The 27,960-nt window shown below is 56.1% G+C and overlaps 4 protein-coding genes across 4 annotated transcripts; 1 reads left to right on the top strand and 3 right to left on the bottom strand.

The window, feature by feature from the left end:
- Positions 1 to 1,061: 1,061 nt before the first annotated feature.
- VOLCADRAFT_92729 (uncharacterized protein) lies at positions 1,062 to 2,163 on the bottom strand (the record flags this gene model as incomplete). Its single annotated transcript, XM_002952087.1, has 4 exons — positions 1,062 to 1,285; positions 1,573 to 1,605; positions 1,870 to 1,913; positions 2,102 to 2,163. The coding sequence occupies 4 exons, from the start codon at positions 2,161 to 2,163 to the stop codon at positions 1,062 to 1,064; spliced, it is 363 nt and encodes a 120-aa protein (XP_002952133.1).
- Positions 2,164 to 3,696: 1,533 nt separating this feature from the next.
- VOLCADRAFT_92730 (uncharacterized protein) lies at positions 3,697 to 6,784 on the top strand (the record flags this gene model as incomplete). The annotated part of the gene is made up of 7 exons (XM_002952005.1): positions 3,697 to 3,749; positions 4,120 to 4,176; positions 5,655 to 5,715; positions 5,752 to 5,853; positions 6,162 to 6,230; positions 6,307 to 6,449; positions 6,616 to 6,784. The coding sequence occupies 7 exons, from the start codon at positions 3,697 to 3,699 to the stop codon at positions 6,782 to 6,784; spliced, it is 654 nt and encodes a 217-aa protein (XP_002952051.1).
- A 147-nt stretch (positions 6,785 to 6,931) lies between these two features.
- On the bottom strand, positions 6,932 to 10,526 carry VOLCADRAFT_92731 (uncharacterized protein; the record flags this gene model as incomplete). The annotated part of the gene is made up of 7 exons (XM_002952088.1): positions 6,932 to 7,027; positions 7,302 to 7,352; positions 7,830 to 8,292; positions 9,047 to 9,192; positions 9,450 to 9,630; positions 9,970 to 10,042; positions 10,289 to 10,526. The coding sequence occupies 7 exons, from the start codon at positions 10,524 to 10,526 to the stop codon at positions 6,932 to 6,934; spliced, it is 1,248 nt and encodes a 415-aa protein (XP_002952134.1).
- A 4,215-nt stretch (positions 10,527 to 14,741) lies between these two features.
- Positions 14,742 to 27,908, bottom strand: VOLCADRAFT_121050 (uncharacterized protein; the record flags this gene model as incomplete). Its single annotated transcript, XM_002952089.1, has 12 exons — positions 27,123 to 27,908; positions 26,663 to 26,823; positions 25,548 to 26,058; positions 24,888 to 25,121; positions 24,443 to 24,585; positions 22,739 to 24,077; positions 19,046 to 19,423; positions 18,475 to 18,620; positions 17,383 to 17,887; positions 16,863 to 16,913; positions 16,497 to 16,588; positions 14,742 to 16,314 (listed from the first exon to the last, which is right to left on the bottom strand). Exons 1-12 carry the CDS (start codon positions 27,495 to 27,497, stop codon positions 14,742 to 14,744), a joined length of 5,508 nt encoding a protein of 1,835 aa, XP_002952135.1. The 5' UTR covers positions 27,498 to 27,908.
- Between the last annotated feature and the right edge of the window lie 52 nt (positions 27,909 to 27,960).

The following is a 27,960-nucleotide window of genomic DNA, read 5'->3' on the forward strand; positions in this document are numbered from 1 at the left end:
TTCGCACCGTCACGCGAACTAATGCGAACTTACACGAACTAACGCGAACTTACGCGAACTTATGCGGACTTAAGGCGATCACCCGTCGTCATAGTGTGTCGTGGTCATGGCGAGCAGGACCACAATGCTGAACGTCAGCGATTGTACCGAAAATGACAACATTTACTAGCTTTATATTCACTAGCAGTCCAAGGCTTTAATGAATGTATTGACTCAAGGATCAGTCTATCACAACGATAACGGTGAAGGAAAAGAAGCCAAACTAACCTTACAAATTGTGAAAAGAAGAAGTCATATGTAATACACAGTATTTGCTATTTATGTACTAGGCTAAATACTGACTGAACAGCGACGCAGATCGGTCGTGCGATGATGTGCAACATCTTGCCACCGCCGAAAAGTGCGTAACAGCACTACCTACATTTTCGTATTTATGTCATTGTAAATTTGCATTTGATTAAGTTGGTTCACCACTTTTGGCAGGCAAAATGGATGCAGACGCGGAACACAGTGCTTTACCACACAGCATCAAGCACGCTAAAAGGCGAAAGATCATTATGCTTAAACTTGCTGTCATATACTTAAAAGAAATTGTTGCAGGTTCCGCTTAGCAGGTAGAGCCAGCGACGGATAGGTTTCCCTTTAGGCCTTACGACTTGAGGGCCTTGTTCATTGGCCTTCTTCCCTAAGACGCCTGGGGGGCCCTGACTCGAAGTGAGCCCCACCCTGGAGTTAGTTGGCAACTTGCGACTTGCGACTTCAGAAGTACGCAAGAGTCCTCACATCCCGCAATTTGTTATGCAAGCAGCCATAATACGCATCAAAGGTGTTGAGGTTCAGAAATCCGCAATTTTTTTTGGGACTGACACCGTCCCCATCACGGGCGACATTTGCACATTGCTGGACTGAGCCCAAGAACTTGTCCTCTCTTAAACTTCGGTCAAACGTAAACCCTGCCTCAGCATACAGCGTGTAGCCATCCTTCAGACCTTGTTGTGCTTCAGCACTCTCGCATCCCAACACCACAATGCATCCCAACACCACAATGCATGAACGAGTGGTCAGCAGAAAGGAGGCTCACAACTATAGATCTTAAACAGTAGTTGGACCTCGGATACAAGGGCTGCTGAGCCCCCTTGCATCAGTTGTGAAAGCACTACTTTACCGTGTCGCCTAGCATGCCACAAGCGCAAGCCATGGACCAGGAGGCCCAGCTTGAGCTTGAGCTTTACCTCCAGGCTCTTTGCAAGGTCCAGCTTGAGCTGCTCCAGCCGCTCGAGAGCAACTGCAGATGTTTATTCCAGAGCGAACACATGTTAGTGAATGGCATACAATCTATGCACGTTCACACCATTTACAGATCTGAAGGAATACCGCGTGTAGAAGCGCCGTCCCTATAAAGACTTGCTAATGAGCCAGTGGGTAAGCAGAAAGGATACATCAAGATAGCAGTTCAAGATTGCGACAAACACTACAGTACCCCAATGCGCTTTCAGCCTAGTCACAGTGCAGCTGTGCCCTTCAGCAGCCGAGGTGGATCCCCATGACCCCCATGCTCATTGTGCCGCTCACCAGCTTGTGCTGTGCCCTGTCCAGCCGCCACGCCTGCACAACATGAAAGTGATCAGAAGGCAATGCAGGCAGTCAGCATCTCCAGGGCAGAATGAATCACGCCAACAAGGGCCAGACACCGAGCACCGGAGCCTCGTGGTGCTTGGTGCAGACAGTCATCAACATTTTGAGCCTTGGGTCTGCATCCGCTGCCACCTGTGACCTGGCAACACTTTCCTTCGACCAAACCCGACCCACACCATTATTGAAGCTCGTCCCGCACCCCTCTCCGATGCCGCTCCGCATCCGGGGCCTCACCCCAGACCCAAGTGGATTCTGTCACGATCATGCCCACTAATCCGCTCCCGTAAGGGTTCAAGGTCAGAAATCAGACAACGCAAGGTTTAAAGCTATATTGAGGAACATTTCGTGGTAAGGAGACGAACCTGGATGGTGGCCCCGCCTCCCACTGAATGGCACTTCCTGATGCCCCGAGCGCGCCACGCCGCACCCCACAGCCCCCAACAACTACCAATGTGCCGTTGCTCACCCTACAGCCTTGCAAAGAGCCTGGAGGTAAAGCTCAAGCTCAAGCTGGGCCTCCTGGTCCATGGCTTGCGCTTGTGGCGCGCTAGGCGACACGGTAAAGTAGCGCTTTCGCAACCGATGCAAGGGCTGCTGAGCTCCGAGGTCCAACTACTGTTTAAGATCTATAGTTGTGAGCCTCCTTTCTGCTGACCGCTCGTTCGTGCGTTGTGGTGTTGGGATGCGAGAGTGCTGAAGCACAACAAGGTCTGAAGGACGGCTACACGCTGTATGCTGAGGCAGGGTTTACGTTTGACCGAAGTTTAAGAGAGGTCAAGTTCTTGGGCTCAGTCCAGCAATGTGCAAATGTCGCCCGCGCTGGGGACGGCGTCAGTCCCAAAAAAAATTGCGGATTTCTGAACCTCAACACCTTTGATGCGTATTATGGCTGCTTGCATAACAAATTGCGGGATGCGAGGCGAAGTGCACTCTTGCGTACTTCTGAAGTCGCAAGTTGCCAACTAGCTCCAGGGTGGGGCTCACTTCGAGTCAGGGCCCCCCGGGCGTCTTGCTCTTGCAAGTCGCAAGTCGCAAGTCGCAAGAAACACGCAGAATTTCTATATGATATTCTATATACGCGAATACATACGTGAACCACGCCTGTAGGGTGTAAACAGATAGCATTTGCGGCGTCCGCGTCTGCGGGCTATTGCCGATCGCAGGCGCAACTATGCTGAAGTGGCTTGCGGCCTATGTGGCTTCGTCTGTCTGAGCAATGCAATGTAGCTATTCATACGCACAAGCTCACTCAGGCCTCATCTAGTTCTTATCAGTATTTGCTTAATGTATCTCATCAAGTTCTTAACAGCTGTTAAGAACTTACTGCAGTATTTGCTTATGGGCCTTCTGGTGGGATTCCGAGGACTTTCGCCTATTGGGGAGTCTAATGGCAAATTCCCCTGTGGTTGCGGGTTCTGAGCCTGCCCTTGGATTTGCTTTTGGCTGTCTAGGTGACTTGCGTTGTCTGGTCTGGGTGGGAGTCTTGTTTGCCCTCATCGTATCAGGTGCAGTGCACGGCCTGCTGGCCCGCTGGCTGTACTCTTTGTGAGTCTGGAGCCCACTGTAACAACCACACTGCCTCGAGGCATCCCTAGCAACGGCGGTGGACTGATAGGAACTGGCCTAGTCTGTGCAAATTCCGCACAAGTGTGGGGGTGTCCGTAAGAGCCAGGGGGGCCCATGGGTGGTAAATCGTTTTTAGGGCAGTTACATGGTGGACCACCGAAGCGCCTTAGAGCAACGTGCCGGGTCTCCCAGACTTCCGAGAGGAACCTGGCTAGTGCCAGGGGTGGGGCCTCATAATCGTGTCCATGTTGCGCCCTTGAAACAAGAGGTCACGTTCCTACTTAGCCCCGTGCGCCATGTATTCCATAAAGACATGCATTTCGTCTTCAACCGCCCCCCAGTCACAAAGCCTGCAGGTGCATGCTGTGCACTCATGGCCGTTAGGTTGGTTAATCTCTAACTCCCAACAGCCTAACCGGAAATGTCTAAGCATTTGATGCAAACATTGGGGCATGGCGATTTTTCAGGTGGTCATTATGGATTTCAGCACAAACGATGAACCCTGCCCGCTCCCCCGCGCCCATTGCGGGCAAGCAATGGAGAATCAGGTGAGAGACCGAGCTTTCTATTAGGGCCTGGTGCCGTAATAGGGAGGGGTAGGGTCTGTACAGGGTTTCCGGGTTTCCTCGGTCTTCTTGAACCTTCACCCCAAGAGCCAGTCTTGTGTGTTTCAGGCTCAGTGCTCAAACTCGCGTGACAGAGCCTTGACCCCCGGGGGAGGAAAGCGGAACTAGTGGACCTGTGGCTCTCGGCTGCTTAGGAGGGGACAGAGGCCCCTTACACCCCTCTCCTGTCTGCGGGAGGAGCTTAGGTGGTCTTTCCGTTGGGGCTGGGCAGCAGTCCCCGGCCAGTGTCAGGCATGGTCAAATACTTGCAACACACGCACACACACACATGCACATGCACACACACACACAGGTCAAGTTATTGGGCTCAGTCCAGCAATGTGCAAATGTCGCCCGTGAAGGGGACGGCGTCAGTCCCAAAACAATTGCGGATTTCTGAACCTCAACACCTTTGATGCATATTAATGATACAGTGCTTGGTTGCAATGTGAAGAGATTTGGACTCAATTTGTATCGGAGTCCTGAAGCGAGCACAGTTCCCTAATATTTTGCAATATGCGCATCCTCATATCTGAGTTTTCTCCTCCGGTCATAAGCTTTGTGCTGCTGCAAGCGACCACAAGTCATGGTAGCATCCGTGCCTTTCCCTCGCGGCTATTCGAGGTGCTAACGAGCTGCGGGGTACATGGGCTGGTGGTGTATGCCAGTAAGTGCTTGCGGTCTGTGAGCGCCTATGCTTGGGCTGGGTTTGTGGCTGTGCAGCGGTGCCGCCAGCCTGCCAAACATTCAACGCCTGGAGTTTGTCAACTCCTTAATACCCGCCTCGACTGGCTTTCGGCATCTTGTGGGTTGCTGCAGCCTTTGCAACGGGATAGTGGGCCAACTGGGTACTGGCCCGCCAAGCATGCAGGGCGGCCGGGCGCACAGGCAGTGCTCGTGTTGGCTTGCCTCTTGCCCCTTCGAGCGGAGCCCTTGCAGTTGCATCGGGGCCTTCTCGGTTACCAGCCTACAGAGCCCTTCAGAACCCTTCAGAGCCCTCCAGAGCCCTTCAGAGGCCTGTGCAGATCCCTCCAGAGACTGAGCGGCTCTGAAAGAGCCTGTGTCAGGAATGCCAGACCACCCTGGAAGTAGCAGGAAGCCGCCGTTCTACGAAGCACTGGGAAAAAGCACGCTTTTGAAGACATTCATGCTCTTCCCCGCTTACATGTGTTGCAGGTACCAGCTGGTACCAGCTGTGCAGCGCTCGTGGCTTGCTTTTTATGCAGGGTCGCCAGGTTAAACTACCAACCCGGCCCCGGCCTGCATGTCATAGCCAATGTCAGTAAGTATGTTTTCCGTTTTGACTGAGTTTCAGCTGGATTTTGATCGAGTTTCTACCCAGCTACTCGCTGAGGGCTACATAGACACATGCATGCGGGATAGCGCACCTCCTGCTCAGTTGTTTGACCTGTACGACAGCACGCAGCACTCAGCAGACCAAGGAGACACCTCCAGGGCTTGCATCTTCCGGGGTTAGGCCAGCTGGGCCACCGCCGCTGGCGAGAAGAGCTTTGCCACGTTCTCACCACGGCACCCAGGGCCAAAAAATGCTACTTTTTTAGCGTGGTGGGGGAGCTCCGCTCTCTGATGAGGCATTCGCAGGTGTGGACTTCATGCTGTCGCTGCACAAGGGTCAAGGGGCAGCATGCTAAGAACACGCGAATGGTGAGTGGGTTCAAGCCTGGTGACCGCATATGATTGTTGGAGGGCACAGGGTTGTTCGACAAGGAGAAGGCCACCTATTCACAGGACATTTTTACACCATGACTCGGCAGAAGGACTATAGGTTCGCCGTGGAGGGCAAGCGACGCCTGCATAGCCCGTCGGAAATGCTGGTGGTTCGTGAAGTGACTACAGGGTAGCAGGCGGGGTGAAGCGCCAGGCAGAGGCAGCACAGGAGCAGCACCAGGTGCGGCATGTTGCGCGTGCTCTTGCCACAACACAGAAGCAGGCTACACGCGCTATTGAAGCTCAAGAGGCACCACCAGCTGCGCCTGCAAACAAGCCTGTGGGCAAGCGTGGCAGCAGGAAGGGAAAGCACGAGCAGGTGCGTGGCGAAACACACTTCGAAGTGTCGCGCTTCGAGGACAGCAAATTTGTAAAGGGCAAGCTGCAATTTTTGGTGAGATTAAAAGGATTTCCCAAGGCTGAAGGGCTGCCCGCGGCTCAGCTGCAAGAGGACCTGAGCTCCGACGCTTACCGCACGCTTCGCAAGGCGATGAAGAACTGACGCTAGTCACTAATTATTCACAAGAACAAAAAGACTAAGAACAGCCTCCATTGTTCGACTTCGAAGTTTCAGCCGAGTTTCCTCCGAGTTTTGAGTTTCTGTGCCTCGCTCCTTTCACCCCACAGCGTGGCGCCGCCCCCGGCCGCGCCACTTTCGGTGCAGCCCCTTTGCATGCCAGTCAGCTGCAGCCGTGTGTGAGCTCTGATGCAGCTCGATCGTAGGTAGGAAGGCTGACGCGCCGCACCAGTGCACGCACTGCACCGCATGCAGCCATGTCCTCACCTGGCTGGATCACATCCCATCACATCCCACACACCACTTCCCAGTGCGGCGGGGACGCCTGGCGCCACCCCGGTGCGCCAGTTACAGTGCAGTCGTGTGAATCCCGTGGCCCAGATGCAGTTCATGGAAAGGTGCAGCCCCATGCATCCCATCTGAGTTTACACGCAGCTCACACGAGGCTTCCCAAACAGCTCCACGCGCAGCTACCAGCTCCCACTCGTGCACCACACCAACCACCAGCCACCCCACCCCACCCTGACCTCCGCTGTACACCTGTGCACTCATGTCGCTTCACAGCCGGTCTCCCGTGCAACTTCTAGCTGCCAGCCGTACAGCTACCCGACTCATGCCAACGACCCGTGTGTGTGGCCCCTGGCTTGGCAGCTTCCCAGCCGGCCCACCGTACAACTACCAGCTCCCAGCCGCGGCAGCTACCGACACCCAACCGCAGCTCCAGTACGGCTGAGGGGGTTGGGGTGCCGTACACGAGTTAGTTGGGGTTTAGTCGGAGCTGTCCTAGAACTACATTATACTATTTTTTTCCTCACCCATCAGCAGCACACTGCCCTCTACGGGGACGACCACTGCTGACCACTGCTTAGTACTCTGCTACTCACTGGTATATGGTGATGAAGTCCCCGCCAGCAGCCTTCCCCGTGGTTCCGATGCCCGACTTGCCAGACAGGACATCTTCCCAGCCCGCCGGGACCTGAAAGGGGACCAGGACCAAGGGGAGCTCCGGTGGGTATCCGTATCGGCGCGGTGTGGTGCATCACTGTGTTTTTTACCATACCATGATAAACGGCCCCCTAGGGGAGGATGAGTTAGACAATCCAGCGCGGTGCCCACCGGCAGCAAGCACATACACGGTGTTCGACGGGCAGCAACCATCAAGTTGGACGGGCAGCCCCGCGCGTTGGAGACCTTCATCACCGCCGCCACGCATAATTGAGATGCCCGGACCCACTTTCCCCTTGCCGTACCTTGTCGTCATCCTGTCTGCAATCGCCGTCCAGCGTCAAAGGTTCTGGCTCCTGCAGCCGCCAAGAAGTCATCGCGGCGTGCATGGTTCAGAGGTTCAGGGACATGGACAAGACAATGCTTAGGGAAATCAGGGTGTTGGATATTGTAATCAATCCACGCAGGTGTCAGACCTGCTCTTGTCGTTGCTGCTGCTTCTGGTGCTATGCAGGAGCAGCAGACAAAAGCTACAGATATGTTTCCAATTACGGCTTACACCAGGAAGCCAATGCATCCTAGAAACGTCTTTAGGCTGCTTAGGTGGGGTTATTTCAGCAGCACCACAACCCAGCCGCTGGGAACTCCGCTTTCACAACCCCCAATAATGACATTATTATTTTCGAACCCCCTGATTTGCTCTGATGGTTTGGGTCCTCTCGAAGTTCTCCGATGATCCAAACATTATTAATTTCCATTCCCGCCTTAGGCCCCATCATGCCCCGATGCCTCTGTGTCCATCTTGGCCCCCGCCGCCCTAAATCACCCCTCACTTGCCCTTGCGGCGAAAAGCTGCGCTTTAGCGCCGTGGCGGAGGGTTTCTTCATCGGCGCGACCTTGCTGCACGACACATCGTACGGCAACCTGGCGGCGGCGGCGGCTGCATCTCCAAACGGATCGCTGACCTCCTTGATGGGTGTCCCAGGATCCAGCACCCGCATCAGGGCCTTGTTAGGCTTCACGCCGGGCATCTGGTACGGCTTGGTGTGGTCGTAGCTTTCCACGACCCGTGGGTCGGTCACATCCAGCCGCCGAAGGTTCTCGTCCCAGTGCTTCAGCAGGATCATGGCCAGCTCAAGGTTTTGGAAGCGCGCGGCGGCGTGCAGCGGCGTGCTTCCGCGGTCTTGGCATTGGGTTAGCGCCGTGGCGGCAGAGCAGGACGGCGGTTCGGCGCACCGTGAAGCGGCGGTGTAATGGAGTGGTGTGTAACCTGAGCTGTTTGGGTAGTCCACCAGCCTATGCGTGTGTGTGGGGCAAATGGGGGATGGAGGTTTGTATACATGGGCAGGTGTATTGGGGGGAAAGGGGGGGCTTGAGTTGAGATTTGGAACGGGTGTGGTGGTGGGCGCTGCTGTGTTGGGACACAGGACGTCAGCAGCGGTGAACCGCGAACGGTCCCTCGCCAGGTGGGTCCGTGTGGCCATCCGGGCCATCCCCCCATTCCGTCCCCTCTTCATTCAGCTGGCCAATCCCTGGGTTGGGTTTGAACCCCCGGCCCGAGTGTGCATCACAGCATCAAGCCGCGATGAGGCAGCGGTAGCGGCAGCACCTCAACCAGAAGCATCCAAAACAGGATCTTAGGTAGAAGTCTTTGGTATTTCTGGTTATCAATAAGCTATCCGTGTATTTTGCAGTAGCCCAGATTATAGCATCCGGAATTTTATTCTATTTTCCTAAAATTGCAGTTCTTATGTTAACTGCAATTTTCAGCAATTTCGTGAAACACGGTAGGATAGAGCCCTTCATGGTAGGAGGGAGAGAGGGAGGGAGGGGGTGAGGAAGGGAGAGAAAGGAAAAAGAGAATTTGATGACTCAGCCAATTACATGGCCCATGACCCAACCGCGAGCTGGCCCGCGACATGGCCCATGACCCAACCGCGAGAGCTGCCCGCGCGCGCTAGTCGGAATCCGGGTGGAGCTCAGGACTCGGTCTGTCCATGTTAGCCCTCATCCACTCGGTCCCGTGTGCACGCCGGACAACGACACTTACTTGCACTCCCGACTGCGCACTTTGCCAGTGAACTCCACGAAGGGGCTGGTGAGGATGGCCTCTAGGCAGTCGGGCTGGTTGTGCAGGGCGGCGATGTGCAGGGCGGAGCGGCACAGCAGCCGATCACCGACCCAAGGGTCGGCTCCCTAGTGGGCGGTGGGAGGATGGGGAACCATTGGATTAGGTGTGTGCGCGATGGAAGAAGGAGATGTACATCCTGAATGCGACTTGCATGATGGCTTTTGACCTGATGCCGGTCTTAGGGTGGTTGGCGACCAGGAGCGCCGCCCTGGAAGAGTGCGGTGCTTTCCCCTTTTAACAAGATGTTATATGAGCAAGGCTGCGAACGCGCATACACACACACACACCGCCCCCTCCCCCTTTTTTCCCACGAAGGACCCACGTGCATGTAGTACATGGTCAGCGGTATGGAGTCGAACCACGTGTCCTTCACCAAGGCACCCTCCACGTAATACACCACCGTACCGGCCACCACCAGCAGCACCCCCAACACCACCACCAACATGCCGATCACATCCAGGCTGGCAGATAGGGCGTCAACTACCAACTGAAGGTTTCGGAACCTGAGGCAGAGGGGCAGGGGCAGGGAGAGGGGGAATTCAGGAAGGTATAGGGGTTGATGTGGGGATGTGGCTAGGGTTTGGACTTGGGGTTCGGACTTGGGGTTTGGACTTGGGGTTTGGGTTTGGGCTATCGTCAGTCCTCTTTCTTTCGTTGCACAACTGTTTCCCCCTCTTCCCGGCCCCCCTTAACCCACCACCCAGCTCCCCCATGCCCGGGTCGGTTTGCTCCCATCCTAAACCTTCTCTCCTTCCCTTCCCTCCGGTTTTTATTCTGTGCAATCCCCTCCCCTTCCTCCCGCCCTCCCCTTCTGCTCCCTCCCCTCTCTCACCCCCTCCCACCTGGAGCTAGCCCTCAGCAGCCGCAGAATCCGGATCAAACGAATCAACCGGAATATCCGTGTCTGAGAGGCGTCTGTGTGTGCAGGGGGAGGGGCCAGGGGGCGACGGTGTGTCTATCTGTCTGTCTGTTTGTCTGTATCTCTGTATGTATGTGCGCCGGAAATGGGATGAGGGGTGTTGTGCCGGCATACATCTCCAGGGCCCCCAGATGGGCAGACAGAAATGCGGAATATGTGCCACCACACACCAAGGGCCCCACCCCTCCCTCTTCCCCCTCCTTCCTTCTCCCCCTCCTTCCTTCTCCCCCTCCTCTCCTCACTTTGTTCATTATCCGGCCCCGCCACCGCTAGCTCCACGAGGAAGGGCGCAATGGCCGCCAGGTCCACCCAGTTCATCAGCTTGAAGGCGAACCGGGTGATTGACTTCAGCAGCTTGTTCACCTCAGCATCCGGCAGGACTGGCTCTGTGCTGCACGTGTTCATTTTCTCCTGTAGAACCTGCCATTGCGAGAGCTCCACGTCAGATGTCTCCGCATTTCTATTGTATGACGGAGTCATGATTACTACTATGATTGTTTTGGGGTCAATGAGCCAACAGCGCGTTAATGTAGCAGAAGCGCTAACATTGCATTGACATGCTTATTGGTTCTTCGAAGGAGTAATAGTTAGATTTCTTCTGAAAATTAATCAATATGTAGCTACAAAATGTTAAGATGTGCGACTTGCAAAAAATGGCAGGCTTGAGCAGTTTTCCGCCATCATACGTGAAACACCCATCTTATCATAATACCGCATGCATCAATGCAATCGCAAGGTAAAGCAAATGTGTCAAAAATTACCTTTGTGACGAAAGACTAAGAACATCCGTAACCAATCTGTACGAACTTGAAAATCCTCCAAAGGTGTAACGATTGATTTACGTGGCCTGGGCTTTACACTTCTCCACACTGATAGGTCGATTTGTAAAATATCAATATCTCGATTGAAAAGCATCATCAGGCTGTTTTCGCCAGTATCCGTCAACGTAGCCAAGGTACTGTCTTCAGTTGTACAGGATAGGAGACAGGAGGCATGCAAATGCACTTCGATATGTCGCATAGTCTTGGGGCCAAAAAATATCCGAGAGGGGGAAAATGAGGCTCCGACAGGGCCAACTAGCCGAGGGGGCCCTGGGGAATGGGAAACGTTGCACAGTCATGATGGTGATGTGTGTATGTGCGTGTGCACGCTACATGTTATTAAGTCAGTTACACAGTAGTACAACCTCCCGAAAGTTTACCTGCCAGTTGGCTGGCATGGCTGCAGCCATGGCCAAACATGCAGCACGGTTGCATTAATTCTGGCCAGTGGCAAAGCCATTATCTAGGAAAACGTGCTCAAGACTGTCCCCAATATACCAGATCAAACAGGCCTATAGGCAGCTCAGCTGGCCTCGCCGCGCCCCCGCAAGAGCGCACGAAAGCATGGTGCTCGATGCGAGACGGGCCCGAGCGACGTTACTTGCAATTTGCGATATGAAAACTCAAACCCCGTCCAAAAACAACGCCCAACGTGCCGTCCCACTGCCTGCTAGCCACGTCCTACAGCGGTCTTAACGTGAAAACAGAACTCTTGACAAGAGCGCTTGCCTAAACTATCATAAGTCACAAGACAAACTAAATGTTTTTTGGTTATTTATGTTGTATTTTATCCCTGAACTTAATAACTACTTATTTCGCAATGGATATCTGCAGGAAAGCCGGCGTAGGGATCCCGCTGGAAATCCCTTTACGCCGGAAAGGTAGGTTATCAAGTCAACCATCAAGTCAGGTCCACCTGCAAAAGTGTAAAAGGTTTTTGTGGGAATTCCAGACACGGCCGGCAGTTGCTCGCAAGCGATGTATAGCGGTGTAATTGTTAGTGATGACGGTGTTATGACATTACTACTTGTTACTGTTGATAGGCAGCTGCCTCCATAGGTCCTCCCTCCCCACCCATCGCACCATCCGCGCCCTGGAGAGTCAGGTGCAACCCTGGCTAACCTCCGTCCGCAGGCCATGCATACTTCCAAAACATAGGCACAACCTCCTCCTTAAAGGGGAGAGGGCCGGCCATCGCCCTTGACCGGCTTAATCGCCGTTTTCTTCTTCTTCTTCGTATTGTAGGAAGGCCACCACCAGAATTCAGACAGCGCGCACATCACACTGTAAATCTGTTTATTGAATTTTTAGATTAAGCAGGAACCTAGCAGCGCAGAGCAGCTCCACCCGCCTCCTCTCGCTTTTGCAGTGCGCAGCGCCTGGCACGCAGCTTCAGCATCAGCAGCACACGCATACAACAGGGTAAGAAATAACTTGACCTGCGTGCCAGCAGCGGATGCCCATCGGCGAGTCAGGCAGCGCGAAGAACGCACGCAATGCTTCACGCCTCGTTCCGCATGCACACCACAACGAGGACAACCGCAAGGAAGTTCACCGCAAAGCCTTGGTAATGCCGCCCTTGCCCGTACGGCCATACGGCGGTGCAGCAGCCCTGGCACTTTCCGAGGTTCCAAATGATACAAGAACTAAACTATCGGAATGTGCAACTCATCGTCACAAACGCTGTGAAATTCGATGGGGAATCTGTGAGCACCCATGATGAGCCGTGCGGGTGTGGGCTGCCTCAGCATCCTCCATCACCGATGACAAGCCTGTGGAAGCTCTGCGCGAAATTCGTTACGTACCATCCATCTCTCTTCCCCTCCTGACGCGAATCCTTCGAACAGCACCTCACATGTACGCACCAGCAACACGAGCAGCAGCACCAGCACTAGCACCAGCAGCAGCACCAGCACGAGCGGCAGCACTAGCATGAGCAGCAGCACGAGCACCAGCACCGGCACCAGCAGCACCAGTACCAGCACGAGCAGCAGCAGCAGTACGAGCAGCAGCAGCAGCAGCAGCAGCAGCACCAGCACGAGCGGCAGCACCAGCACCAGCACGAGCAGCAGCCTACGTACCTGCATCATCTTGCATGAGCCATGCGCATATCGTTCACTGGACAATCCACTGCTGCTGCTGCTGCTGCTGCAGCCCCCCACGGTGCCCCAGCTGCACCCGAGGGTGCATCGTTGCATGGATCGACCTCCAGCCAGCAATGCGCCATCGCATCAGCACATACAGGGTTGTCCATCAGCCCTTCTCCGCCCGCCTACCCCTGCCACCGCTGCCTGAAGTCCTTGATGAATGCCGACAGCAGGCGACGGTAGATGACGGTTGGTGCAGTCGAACACGAGCCCTTGCTTGCCAACCCAAGTGAATCCCTACCTCTTGAAAATTTACGAGGCGAAAATGAAATTATTCTTGGTTAGTTAAGGTCATAAACACGGCGGGGAAGTCCAGTCAAGTGGAAATCTACCGTCCCACGCGCCCACCACTGCAGTATTAAACAACCTATCAACTCAAATCCTGCAGTTAGCGCAGGCTTTGACAAAGTATTCAGCCTAAATAATGGTTCTTGTCTACATCTTGTATGCGTCGAGGAGTCTGCTATGCTGCTGTACACTTTGTCCGTACACTGCCCCATCATCCCAAACAAAGCAACCGCCGAACCTCTACGCGCACGTGGGTAGCAACATAGCAATCGGTTGACAGATCGGTCGGCTGGTCCTTCCTCCCTCGAGGCCGGCCTCATGCCCGCCCTTCTGCATTCCTCCAGCCACTCCTGCTTGGTGCTAAAGCCCGTCTCTCCCCCCCAATGTCGCTGTCCTACATGTGCCGGCACCAACGGCCACACAGCCGCCCCCAGCCCTATACGAGCCCTCTCGCACGTGCGACCACCGTTCAATTTTAGCAAGTCCAACGAAGGTAGGCGACAGGGGTCCGATAAACTGAGTTCCAGCACGCAGGCCGATACGCGGCCTGAAGAACCCGAACGCCTACGGTGACGACAAAGCAGAACAGACGGCAGCGAAACACCCCGCTCATTCCTCTATCAGGATTTCCTCCATCTGGCCGCACGTTTAAGGTACAGCGGCCTGCCGTCTAAATATATGTACCTCTCTCGCACTGCCGTCGTATGTAATAACACTGCCAGCACAATAGCATGTCCACCTAAGCGCGCAAATTCAATAGCCGTGTGTGGTAAAAGCACCATCCTGCTGCAGCGTCAAGCAAGTCGAGCGAGGGTCAAGACCACCCTGCCCTGCGCTGTCCTGTCCTGTCCTGCCTGAACTTAGCCGAACTCAAAACACCTAGGGCGTATACTTTCACCTTCGTTCGCCGGGTTCGGGCCTTCCCCTTTTCAATATCCCAAGCCAGGCCTTGTCCCATCCCGGCAGATGCAATGATATAATGCAATGCAAGGCGTGTGAGGTAACCTCCGCGACCCTTCAGCAGTAGAAGTGGTTTGTACCGAGGTGCCGCATTTGACTTGCTCCCCCCGAAGCACGAGCTACTCTGTAGCCTCCACATCCATCTCCGTTAAGCTAATCACTGGAACATCCTACCGCGCAGGATGTTCAGGGTCCTCATGACGTGTGCATCACCGACCAAAATAAGCCTAAATGTGAACAAGTTTCGACGCAGTCGCCCCGCTGCAGAGCGGCCGTAAACATCGAATATGCACAGGCGGACAATAGGCAAACACACCGACATGCAGACACGTGCAAGTCAACAAACGAAAACACTCCTAGTCCCAGGCCCAGCCTCAGGATATCTAGCATCCGCTCCTCTTCGCTTGAGACCTGCTTTGATGCGTTTGTTGTTGGGAAGCCCGCCCATAGGTAGGCGCGCCGAGGTTTCAGCTTTGAGATCAGCCCAGCCGAGCTGTCCTTCGCATGGAGGCCCCAGGAGACAGAGCAGCTGCCAAACCCACGTCCTCTAGGCGACTCTCATCCTCAGACAGCTCCACTGCCGGCGGCATCAAGCCCTGGCGCCGGAAACCTAGATCAGGTGCGATTGCCGACTGTCCGCCGCCACTGCCGCTGCCGCTGCCGCTGCGGCTGCTGGCGCTCTTCCTGCCGATGCTGCGACGGCTTACGCTGCTGCTGCTGCTGCCATTACTGACGCCGCTGCTGCCCTGGAAGGCTTGACGTTGCTGTTGGCGCTCATCATTATAATGCGGATGCTGCTGGCAATGCGACGCTGATTCACCTTGGCTCTGGCAACGGCTGCGCTGGCGTGTCGGCGGGTCTTGCGTCCTGGTTGCATCGGTGCCGTCCAGCGTCACCGCCTCGTTGCACGTGTCTCCTGCCTTAAGCCGCTTAAGATTCTCCCGAATGTGCGGATACATGGTTACCTCAACCGGCTGAGCGTCCTCTGAGTAGCTGTCACGTGCCAGGTCGGCCTCCGCCGTCGCCGTCGCTGCCGCCGCCGCCTGTGCGCTGTACGTCTTCTTCTTGTCACTCCACGCGGAGAAGGCCACCGGCGGCGGCGCCGCCGCTCCTGTTGCCACCGTCGACGATGAGGAGGAGTTCACGGAGCTTGGAGGGCTGCTTCGGCCGCTGCGGGAGTGCGTGCGCACGAGGACCGGCTTTGGTGTCGTACCGGCAGCGACGGTGGCGGCAGTGGTGGCGGCATCCCCAAACGGCTTGTATGAGCTCGATCGACTGAAGGTCCGGCCGGCGGGTTTGCTGCCGCCATCGCCACTAGGCGGCTTAGACGCTAAGGTACCGCTGCCGGTGCGAACAAGGCCGCCCCCGGAGCCGATACCTAGGGTGGTTGCTGCTGCACCCGCCGCCGCTGGCCCGGCAGCCGTCGCGGCGTCATGCCCCAGCGAGCACGCCGTCCGCAAGCCGCTGGCGGCCGCTAGCTCTCCCCGGGGAGGCGTCACGGGCTGAATGCGGATTGCACCATGGGATGCCAGCAGCTGTCCATCGGAGAAAGGAGAACGTATAGCAGGCTCCGGGATTGCCATCAGCGACCTCATGCCGGTTGCGGAAGGAGACTTCTGAGGCCCAGGAGGTGAGGAGGATCCTACACCCCTGGCGGCAGCCGGCACCGCAGGCGTAGTAGCAGTAAAAGCAGTAGCAGCGCCCGTGGAGCGACGACCCGGTTCGGGCTTCTTACCCTGGGCGTCATCGTCCGATGATGTGGCAGATGAGGAGATACCCGAAATGCCGCCGAGAATACCCCCGGATCGGTGCGTGGATCCAGCGGCGCCGGAGCGAGTGCGGCCTAAGCCGTTGGCGATGGCGGTGGTGGTGCCAACGGTGGCGCCGAAGCTGCTCGTTTCGCCGAGGCCCTGCTGTGCCTGCATGAACCCCTGCCGGCGTCCTTCACTCTGCGTGCGTATGACTATGCGCTGGCAGGTAGGGACGCTTTGCATGACGCCATCGCCGACCGGCGGCAGAGATCCGCCGACATCGGCGGCAAACTCCGCACACCTACGTACCGTACATCATACAGGGAGTTGGGAGTTGGGGGGGTTGAGCTTTCTAAGGGCTTTCTAGCGGTCCTAAGTTCGCGCCTTCACGGACAGGGGTCCCTCACCCTTACCGCATCAGCAGCACGCTGCTCTCTACAGGGACGACCACTGCTGACCACTGCTTAGTACTCTGCTACTCACTGGTATATGGTGATGAAGTCCCCGCCAGCAGCCTTCCCCGTGGTTCCGATGCCCGACTTGCCAGACAGGACATCTTCCCAGCCCGCCGGGACCTGAAAGGGGACCAGGACCAAGGGGAGCTCCGGTGGGTATCCGTATCGGCGCGGTGTGGTGCATCACTGTGTTTTCTACCATACCATGATAAACGGCCCCCTAGGGGAGGATGAGTTAGGCAATCCAGCGCGGTGCCCACCGGCAGCAAGCACATACACGGTGTTCGACGGGCAGCAACCATCAAGTTGGACGGGCAGCCCCGCGCGTTGGAGACCTTCATCACCGCCGCCACGCATAATTGAGATGCCCGGACCCACTTTCCCCTTGCCGTACCTTGTCGTCATCCTGTCTGCAATCGCCGTCCAGCGTCAAAGGTTCTGGCTCCTGCAGCCGCCAAGAAGTCATCGCGGCGTGCATGGTTCAGAGGTTCAGGGACATGGACAAGACAATGCTAAGGGAAATCAGGGTGTTGGATATTGTAATCAATCCACGCAGGTGTCAGACATGCTCTTGTCGTTGCTGCTGCTTCTGGTGCTATGCAGGAGCAGCAGACAAGAGCTACAGATATGTTTCCAATTACGGCTTACACCAGGAAGCCAATGCATCCTAGAAACGTCTTTAGGCTGCTTAGGTGGGGTTATTTCAGCAGCACCACAACCCAGCCGCTGGGAACTCCGCTTTCACAACCCCCAATAATGACATTATTATTTTCGAACCCCCTGATTTGCTCTGATGGTTTGGGTCCTCTTGAAGTTCTCCGATGATCCAAACATTATTAATTTCCGTTCCCGCCTTAGGCCCCATCATGCCCCGATGCCTCTGTTGGCCCCCGCCGCCCTAAATCACCCCTCACCTGCCCTTGCGGCGAAAAGCTGCGCTTTAGCGCCGTGGCGGAGGGTTTCTTCATCGGCGCGACCTTGCTGCACGACACATCGTACGGCAACCTGGCGGCGGCGGCGGTGGCGGCTGCATCTCCAAACGGATCGCTGACCTCCTTGATGGGCGTCCCAGGATCCAGCACCCGCATCAGGGCCTTGTTAGGCTTCACGCCGGGCATCTGGTACGGCTTGGTGTGGTCGTAGCTTTCCACGACCCGTGGGTCGGTCACATCCAGCCGCCGAAGGTTCTCGTCCCAGTGCTTCAGCAGAATCATGGCCAGCTCAAGGTTTTGGAAGCGCGCGGCGGCGTGCAGCGGCGTGCTTCCCCGGTCCAGCTGGATGAAGTCGAAGCCGACATCGAAGGTCTTGGCATTGGGGTTGGCGCCGTGGCGGCAGAGCACGACGGCGGTGTCGGCACACCGTGAAGCGGCGGCGTAATGGAGTGGTGTGTAACCTGAGCTGTTTGGGTAGTCCACCAGCCTATGCGTGTGTGTGGGGCAAATGGGGGATGGAGGTTTGTATACATGGGCAGGTGTATTGGGGGGAAAGGGGGGGCTTGAGTTGAGATTTGGAACGGGTGTGGTGGTGGGCGCTGCTGTGTTGGGACACAGGACGTCAGCAGCGGTGAACCGCGAACGGACCCTCGCCAGGTAAGTCCGTGTGGCCATCCGGGCCATCCCCCATTTCTTCCCTCTTCATTCAGCTGGCCAATCCCTGGGTTGGGTTTGAACCCCCGGCCCGAGTGTGCATCACAGCATCAAGCCGCGATGAGGCAGCGGTAGCGGCAGCACCTCAACCGGAAGCATCCAAAACAGGATCTTAGGTGGATGAAACACGGTAGGATAGAGCCCTTTATGGTAGGAGGGAGAGAGGGAGGGAGGGGGTGAGGAAGGGAGAGAAAGGAAAAAGAGAATTTGATAACTCAGCCAATTACATGGCCCATGACCCAACCGCGAGCTGCCCGCGCGCGCCAGTCGGAATCCGGGTGGAGCTCAGGACTCGGTCTGTCCCCCGCGGTAAGCCCTCATCCACTCGGCCCCGCGTGCACGCCGGACAACGACACTTACTTGCACTCCCGACTGCGCACTTTGCCAGTGAGCTCCACGAAGGGGCTGGTGAGGATGGCCTCTATGCAGTCGGGCTGGTTGTACCGGGCGGCGATGTGCAGGGCGGAGCGGCACAGCAGCCGATCACCGACCCAAGGGTCGGCTCCCTAGTGGGCGGTGGGCGGTGGGAGGATGGGGAAGCATTGGATTAGGTGTGTGTGTGATGGAAGAAGGAGATGTACATCCCCTGAATGCGACTAGCATGATGGCTTTTGACCTGATGCCGGTCTTAGGCTTGACAGATCAGCGGTGGTTGGCGACCTGGAGCGCCGCCCTGGAGGGGTGCGGTGCTCGCCCCCTTAACATGATGCCATGTGAGCAAGGCTGCGAGCACACACACAGATTTAGTAAAATGCATAGTGCAGCATATGTCATCGACCCTTCGCTAAATTTCCAGGTTATTTTGGCGCTATGACGACCCATGCAAGTGCCGCAGCACGTGTATGACGGGACAGCGCAATTGAACGAGCGCTTCGAAACGCGGAATTACTAGCTTTCCGTGTTAAAAGTGACTGCCAATCAAGCAACTGACCTGCGACAGGAGGTATTGTACGACAGCCGTGTGGCCCTTCTTGCAGGCGAGCATGAGAGGCGTGAGGCCGGACTCGTCATAGCTGTTTGCAGCGCGATAAATCACTGGATGGAATCTGCCTTCGGGAATCGAGTCGGAGCTGTGTGTCTTGCCCAACTCATCCGGCATCGTTTCCCATACGTGTTCACATATTCGTTTGAGCACCGCCAGCTGCCCATTGGTTGCGCATGCATGATACAGATTTCGATTCTTCTTGCCAGCACGCTTGTGCGACAGGCCAGGGTGAGCATCCAGGACGCGAATCGCTGCATCGACGTTGCCGTCAGCTATGGCATCAAATAATGGGCCTGCTTCAGGCGACAGGACATTTCCCATCTCCTACAAAGTGGCGCCGTGCCGTTGAGCACGACGTTATAACTGATGCTCAGCAAGGCGGCGGAAGTTCGGAAGGAACGACGCCCCAGCCCAAGTTAGAGACGGATAGTAATAATGGGTACAATAATATGAATGTTGATAGCAATCGAGTTGAAGAAATACCGCCCTCCAAAGTGTAGGAAAGTGGACAAAGCAAAGATGTAGCTGGAGGCGGCTCTTCCTGCGATATATAGTAACTTCAGCAAGCGCTCATAAGTTTTAGTTTCACACGAAATTGCTGTGATTCAGGAGGTTTTCCTATATCTTGGTGCACCCTGTGAAATGTATGGAGTCAGATGAAGTGGGCTTTGACCCGAATCAGCGCAGCTTGACTGACACATGGACAATACGGCCAACTAAAGTTTCGATACACAACGATTGAAACTAAGGAATAGGCGGTACAGGTCGAATCCTGCTTTAGATTCTCCTATGGTAAAGGTATCTCTGGTACGAACTGGTCTGCCGAAAACGGCCAATCGCAGGTGCATTGAACAGAAGATCAACACGCCAATAACACAAATTGGTATTCTCGTGTCTATACAATAAATGTATGCGCGATCGGCGTCGTGGCTGTCTTGCGTTCGGCGTCGACGAGGTCAGAAGATTGATGAAAATAGCTTAGCTCACTAGCAGTGCATAATGTTAGTCCAATTTAATAAGATTTATAAAGGAATATGATACGGCTTTATTTTCCAATTGAAGAACAGCCTCTCGGTTTCACATTGGTACACTTTAATCGCCGAGTTTGCCGTTTACTGCTGTGCAAGAGCCTATGGCAGTGAAAGATGTATAAAGTTCTAAGCATAAATGCTCAGCACTGAGTTTTGCTGTCAGATGATCTGGACACCTAACATCAGCTACAGGGGGCGCCGGTTGCCGCACGCGATGGCATGCAACCTGGACTCTATACATGGAAATATAATTATAAAACATTTAAAACCTTCTCACATTGACCAAGATAACTGGAACATTTGATCTTTCGGCATCGAATATTGTGCCTGTCCTAACGGGATATACGCATACGGCACTTTAACAACGGCCCACCATGGTATTGTGCAACGGAGAACGCTCTACGTCCGTACATGTCGCCATGCCTAACGCGGACAGAATATTTTATTCAAGTTTCGTCCGTAAGATATTATATTTCCCGATCCGCAACCGTCAAAGGTTTTTCGCGCCTCTACTGCGACGGGGTCGAACTCGCTGGTGCGCAGCATCTCCTCCTTTTCTGACGTGCATTTCAAAAACGCCACAAAAAATTTCCCCATCATTTTGCACCATTTGATTTTGCACAAAATGTGCGCAAAATGGAAAGCCGCTGGCTGAATATACTGCATGCATATTGACTGTGAGTTCCTAGATGGGTCAAACCCCTACCTGCTCCACACCTGCCCCTGGTCAACCGAAACAGCTTTATTGGCCGTGTGTCTGCAGGAACCTCAGTGGAAGTAACGATATGCGGTGCTCACCGCATCATTGAGCTCCCGCCGAAACGCCGAGGGGACCATCATCCATCCATCCATCCATCCAGGAACATCCCACGGCTCCAGGTACGGTATTGAACTGCTGGGAACCCACCGTTTAACTCGTTAAGGCCGGTGCTACTCTCTTTACGCGGGCAACCTAGAACACATACATACCCCATTCTGAAGTCGGATGGGGTGAACGGATTAGGGTGCCCCTCTCGCAGGGGAGAGCAAGGAACTGCCTCCAAGGGAAAGGGGGCCGCTGGTGAAGCTATACCACCCCGTAACAACATACATACCCGCGAGGCGGGAATGCGAACTTAGCGGCCTCATGATCCATTGCGATGACGCCGATGAGAGCTCTCGGAAATCGAACATGATTTTGGCTTAACTTGCGTCGCTGATAATTCACACATTTATTTTCATGCCGCTTCTTTCGTGCGGCTGTGTGTGGTTTAAAATCAGGGTTGATTCTTCTGAGCCGCGCCAAACCGGCTGCCGCACACTTCGCTCGGCCGGCCGGCTTGCTCAGTCATTCGGTCATTCACTTATTCACATGTGTTCCCAATTCATATAATTAGGACACAGATGCACGTATAGTTATCAAAAACAAGGTTACTAAAATCAAGGGTTTGTAATCTTGGTTAACCTTGGCAAAACGTATATTTTTTATATTGTTCGTAATGGCGACGACGCGGTGCTTTAGCTGAATGCCGCCATGCAAATAAAACAACAAGCTCTCACCCAGCGACAACGCAGCCTGCAGGCCTCTCAACATCGTTTGTCGAACCGAATTAGGGTCCATAACGTTAGCTGTCTCATGCTCCGGAACCTGCTCCCCTCCTCCAGCAGTTCAACACTGTCTAAAGGCGGCCCCAAAAGTGGCCAACGAGCAGTATGCCACCACGAGCTACTTCACCATCATACAAACCATCCGCTTGTTGTAAACATATCTTCAGCACGCAAGCCTATTAACGCACAACAACGATACGTGCACCATGAACACACAAGGCGCCCGTCCGCGCCCGCTAGCCCGCCGGCATTTTAATTTAAAGGTATTAGTACGGGCAGCTGAGCTCAGCAAAAGCTTACTGCAATTATACGCTGCTAATCACCGTTTCCGGTCACTGCCTGTACAACAAAACGCTTCAAATTGCGAATACTTATCCCTTCCGCTGTTCTCAACCAGCTTCACTGCTTATACATACTGCAAAATTTCCGTATAAGCAGTGAAGCTGGTATATTGTAATGTAATGTATGCTGGAAACACGCCACCAACGAGCCCGCGGTGCCGCCGGCGTGGCGCCGCACGCCGCCGTGCACGAATCATCCTGCAGTCATGTAAGCGGTTAAGCGCCTCCTCCGGCTGACCCGCCCCTCTTCCTTTCCAACCAGCCACGTTGGATCACGCATGTGGACCTGGAGCCCACTGCAAACCCCCTATCCCCTACCCACACCTCTTGGCCATTCCCGGTCGCGTCTGGGTCGCTTGGATGTGTGCAATAAAAACACTTATTCTCAGGTCCCATCCAGTCATATTCTTCATCTGCTGCCACGGAGAAGTCAGTGTCAATAGTTTCCCGGCAGCCGCAAAAAAACTCAAGAAGCGCAGCACTGCCTCTTACCACCACAGCAGGTAAGGGAATGTGTACCTTCACCACGGGCGCTACAGGAAATCTTTGCAACACACGCACACACAGCAAGTCCAATCATTCAGTCGCCGGCCTGGACAAGACGGGCAAGGCTTGGGTGAACTGGGCTAGGCCGGCGGGTCTTCCTTCCTTAGGGTCCTTTCTTAAAATGCTGAGCGCACCGGCAGTGGCGGGGTCTGTGGCGGCGGTGAAGCCCGCTCGGCACCGCTGCTGGCCTGCCGGGCCCAGCCGCGACCTGTGCCTGTTAACGGTGGTGACGACGCTGGGGGCCGCGATGACACCGTCAGCGGCGGTGACGACGGGCCGCCGTCGTTGCGGCCTCCGGCGCCGCCGCTGCCTGCGCGGCCTCCTCCCCCCTGCTGCGGCTGTGGAGGCTGATCCGGACTGACGGCTCGTACCAGGGAGTCGCGGCGCACCGCCGGCACCACGGCCGTTGCCGCCCGGGCGGACAGCGAGGACAGCTTCCTGGAGAGTGTACGGGCCAGGGATCGGCCCCCGGACGACGACTTACGCAAATCCCGTTCCCTGGAGCCTTCACCCCCGTCAACCTGCTGCTGCTGCTGCTGCTGTTGCTGTTTAAGTGGAGGGGAAAGAGACAGCGGTGTCTGCCGGAGCGTAGCAGCAGCAACGGCAGCGGCGGCACCGCCTGCGCTGGGCGACAATGCCGACTGCGACCGCGTGCCTTGGAGTCCTGGATGCTGGGCCGGCTGTAGCTGCCGCTGTCGGCGCTGCTGCTCGTACGGCTGCCCTGCTGAGGGCTGGAACGGACTCGACTCCTCATCCTCCTGATCGCCATGGTTATTGTCCTGCTCATGGACCTGTAGTTGCCCCGCGGAGGACCGGCCGCCAGCACCCAGCACTACCCTGCCTGGGTACGCCGCCGCGACACGCCCCGTCGGCGCCGCCGCCGCCAGCACTGACCCGCCGGTCGGTCTGGGACCCGGCTCGGAGTCACACGGCTCAATCCATGCACCTCGGTGCGGCTGAGAGTGACGGTGTTGGTCGGATGGAGGCCTGCCGTCTCCCCCCCGGCCTCCGCCCTCGCACACTGTGGCGAGTTGGGGTGTTTGTGAAAAGGGTGAACCGGCTGTGGCGCCCGGAAAAGGAGCTGAAGTGGTCGGGTGGTGAGGGAGGGACCGCGTCCTGTGAAGGTCTCGTGAGCTGCTGGCGCCCGGGCCAGGGCTAGGGCCGGGGCTGATGGGTGATGAGGGAGGCACGGGGACGATGGCGCCGGATCTGGAGCGACCCATGGGTCCGTTGGCGGCGGAGGCTGCGCCTCCGGCTTGGTTGAGGATGGTCGGGTGGGACAGCGTGGGGCGTTTGGCACTGGAGCGGGAGGGCGACGCCAGGGGGATGTCGGGTGGGCTTCGTTCGCTACCAAAAAGCGAGCCACTAGCCCCGCCGCCGCCGCCGCCGCCGCCGGGGATGGCGAAGGCGGACGCGGTGGCCTTGAACGAGGAAGAGGAGGGCGCCCAGATGTTCGAGACAGCAAAGCTGCGCCTGCACCCACGAGAGAGAGAGAGCGAGAGAGGCACACACACACACACACGTAATGGGACCAGCGTAATTTTGTGCAGCTTGTTTTTGCGTTTTGCTGATGGCCGTGCTTGTGTCGATGTTGATAGCGTAACCAACCCGGTGTTGAAGATGTGCAAAACATACATGCATACACGCACATGCACATACAAAACACAAATTCGACCACACCCAACCAAACCATACGTGGACTGTGATGCCGTACTTGCATCCAGGTGCATGTACCCGATCTGTGGTGTTTGTCCACAGCGTCCAAACCCGAAGCTTTAAGCTTCCCCTTGCGACCGGCTCGAATTCAAGTTACCCCGGTAATTGCCGTACAGTCACACCGTATGGGGCGTTCCCCAGCACTGCTGCCTGGCGGCTGATCATCGCCCCCCCGGGATGGGCCCCCGGGATTTCCCGGCAGCCACTCCGACAGCTCCTCGTCCCCCCCTGCTGCTGCGGTTCCTGCTGCCATCTCCATCTCCACCTGCACTCAGTGGCGCAGGAGAAGGGCGTGTCTTATGAAGGTGAGAGGCGCGTGCAGGACGGTGAGGTGGGAGGGAGGGTGGGAGGGAGGGAGGCCGCTGAGAAGACTGAAAAGGGCACACACGGCCTTGTAGGAAGGCTCGGTAATGGGGACCAAATGTGAGGGCGATCCGTCCGTTCTGGGGCGGCTCGTTCAGTACAGGAAAACCCGGATAGACAGACAGGCAGACGAACGGACATACAGACATACCGTGAAGAAGGAGGGAAAGCAACATGTAAGAGTTTTAGGTGTGCTTGGCATACCTTCGAGTTTTCAATCAGCTTATTATCGTACTGGCGGCTGCTGCCGAGCTGCGCCCAGCCCGGCAGCTCATCCAGCACTGGGATGGGTTCCGCTCCCGAGCTAGCCCGCCGACGCATCTGACCGCCAGCCCCAGATGATGGGCCCCCGGCTGCCCCCTCCCCAGTTCCCGTCCCCGGTCCCGGTCCCGGCTCCTCAGCACCACCGCTGCCGCTGCCTGACAGCCTGGTCGATTCCTGAAAAAGAACCATAGTGGTGGTAAATAGCAGGACGACAAACACAAGACACAGTAAAGCACCGCACAGCACATGATGTCAGTGCGGTCACCAGGCCGGTATGCGAGTGTGGGCAGCGCAGGGAATACACACACGGCAGATGCATGCAAGGAGGTGGAGCTGGAGCCATCCCTATCTCCCCCCATCTCCTGCGTTCCTCCTTCTTTCCTTCCTTGTCCCCTATTCTCCGCCGTTCTCCGGTGGTTTAAAACCTTCTCCCTTCCCAGTAGAAGAGCCGTTCATTCCTATCGGTGTCTTCCCCGAAAGGGGAACCCCTTTGGTCCCTCATGACTTCATGAAGTCAAGTTCTGTCTTTTGGAGCTTTACTTTCTGCTATAATGAATGTCAACGCTTTAAAAAAAGGACTTCCAAACCCTATGGCCTCACCTGGCGATGGGCACCTGAGCCCGTGCTTCGCTGGTTCGAGGACCGTTCCGGCGGCTGGGGTTCCTGCGAGGGTGGTGGAGGCTCCTTTCCGGGCGGGCTCGACACTCGGGGCCACCACGTTCCCTCGCCAGATGCGTCGCTGACCTGGCGAATGGGCGTCCCTGGATCCAGCACCCGCATCAGGGCCCTATTAAGCTTCACGCCGGGCATCTGGTATGGCTTAATGCGGGGCACGTTTTCCACGACTCGTGGATCGGTGACATCCAGCCGCCGCAGCTTCTCGTTCCAGTGCCGCAGGATGAGGATGGCTACGTCCAGGTTCTGGTAGCGCGCGGCGGCGTGCATTGGCGTGCTGCCGCGCTCCAGCACCACGTGTTCGAATCCCACTTCGGACGTTTTGGCGTTTGGGTCGGCGCCGTGGCGCAGAAGCGCTGCAGCTGCTTCGATGGAATGCGCTGCGGCGGCGTAATGGAGCGGCGTGTAGCCCGCCCTACTTGGATGGTCCACTAACCTACATCGCGGTGGTTGCGATTGGATGGATGGATGGGTGGGTGAGTGGGTGGGTGGATGGATGGATGGGTGGGTGGATGGATGGGTGGGTGAGTGGGTGGGTGAGTGGGTGGGTGGATGGATGGATGGATGGATGGGTGGGTGAGTGGGTGGGTGGTTGTGATTGGATGGATGGACGGGTGGGTGAGTGGGTGGGTGGATGGGTGGACGGGTGGGTGGATGGATGGATGGGTGGATGGATGGATGGATGGGTGGACGGGTGGGTGAGTGGATGGATGGATGGATGGGTGGACGGGTGGGTGAGTGGGTGGGTGGATGGATGGATGGGTGGACGGGTGGGTGAGTGGGTGGGTGGATGGATGGATGGGTGGACGGGTGGGTGAGTGGGTGGGTGGATGTATGTATGTATGTATGGATGGGTGGACGGGTGGGTGGAAGGATGGATGGATGGATGGATGGATGGATGGATTTGGGCGTTAGGGCTCACTCAGGGGTTATTCAGCTGCTATTCCCTTCAGCGGTCTCGGCCCACCTACCCAGGCAGGCCATTCAAACACAATGCCGCAAACGCGATGTATCAACACTAACGGTGGCAAATCACCCACTTGCTGCCTGCTGGTTGGGGCGCATCGCCCGGACTGCCCGCTTGCAGCTTGACGAAGGGACTTGACAGGACAGCCTCGATACATTGGACATGGTTGCCGCGGGCGGCGTGGTGCAGCGCCGTACGGCCCATGGCGCGGTCCTTGACCCACGGGTCGGCTCCCTAGAAGGATGACGTGGTGTAAGGTTGGGTGGGTGGATGGATGGATGGGGTGGGCGAGTTCGTGCGCTTGGAGCGTGTGGCATGGCAGTGGCAAGGATGCAATTTCAGGGAACATGCGGATTGGAGATACCCGCGCCGAAACCGGCAAGGCGGCTGCAGTGGGCGGAGGGAGCTGTGTCAGGATTTCTGCATGGAGCAGCTTGCAAGTCAGATGCGGACAGGGTGTGGTCAAATGGTGATGTCTGAGATGAGCTCCGACGGGAGAAGGTACGATATTTTCCTGCGTGAGGCTATCCTACCTGAGTAAGGAGGAAAGTGACCACTTCTGCGTAGCCTTTCTTGCAGGCCAGAGATAGCGGTGTAAGGCCCTTTTGGTCACAGGCATTGATGTACTGGCATATGGCGGGATGCTGTCGTTTGGGCACTGGGCCGTCGGCGCCCGCCAGCTCGCCATTCTCGTCGGGAACCGTACGCCAGACATGCTCGCACAGGCCTTTCAGGACTGTAACTTGACCTTTCGCTGCGCAGAAATGATAGAGTGTGCGCTTTTTGCTGCCAAGGCGCTTGTGCGTGAGGTCGGGATGGCCCTGTAAGACCTCCACTGCGGCATCGGCGTCTCCCTCCGCGATAGCACCAAGAAGTGATGTCCCAGATATTCCGACTACATTTCCCATGTCAAAAGAATTTGAAAATTTAAATGGAGCTTATCGCAGCCCTGGGCTCCGAACGGATGAGTACAGACGGCTCGCGCTGGAGGAACCCTTACGGGAAAATGCGTGCCATAACAGCTAGAAGCTGCAGCTCCTGAAGGCTATCGCTCAAAAATTCAAAACAAAAGGATGCATGTGCGTCATCGCTGAATATCTATCCAGGTGCAAGTAAGTTGTTGTACCAGAAACGGCGGCACTATCGCACGACTGGGTCACGACGCATCTTCTTGAAATGGAGAGATTTATTCATTGTTTGCATCGTAGCACTGAGTTGGGCATGCTTTTCCGAGTCAACGGCGACAGGCCGTTTCTGGGTCCGAACAACGATTTGCCAGGCTAGTTTACGCTATGCCTATGTTTGACAAGCAATATCGCCAATATGTATACGCTCTATTGTTACATGTTCTTATGCGGTCACCCGCCTCCA

Source organism: Volvox carteri (assembly GCF_000143455.1).
Source record: "Volvox carteri f. nagariensis unplaced genomic scaffold VOLCAscaffold_27, whole genome shotgun sequence".
Taxonomy (NCBI): domain Eukaryota; kingdom Viridiplantae; phylum Chlorophyta; class Chlorophyceae; order Chlamydomonadales; family Volvocaceae; genus Volvox; species Volvox carteri.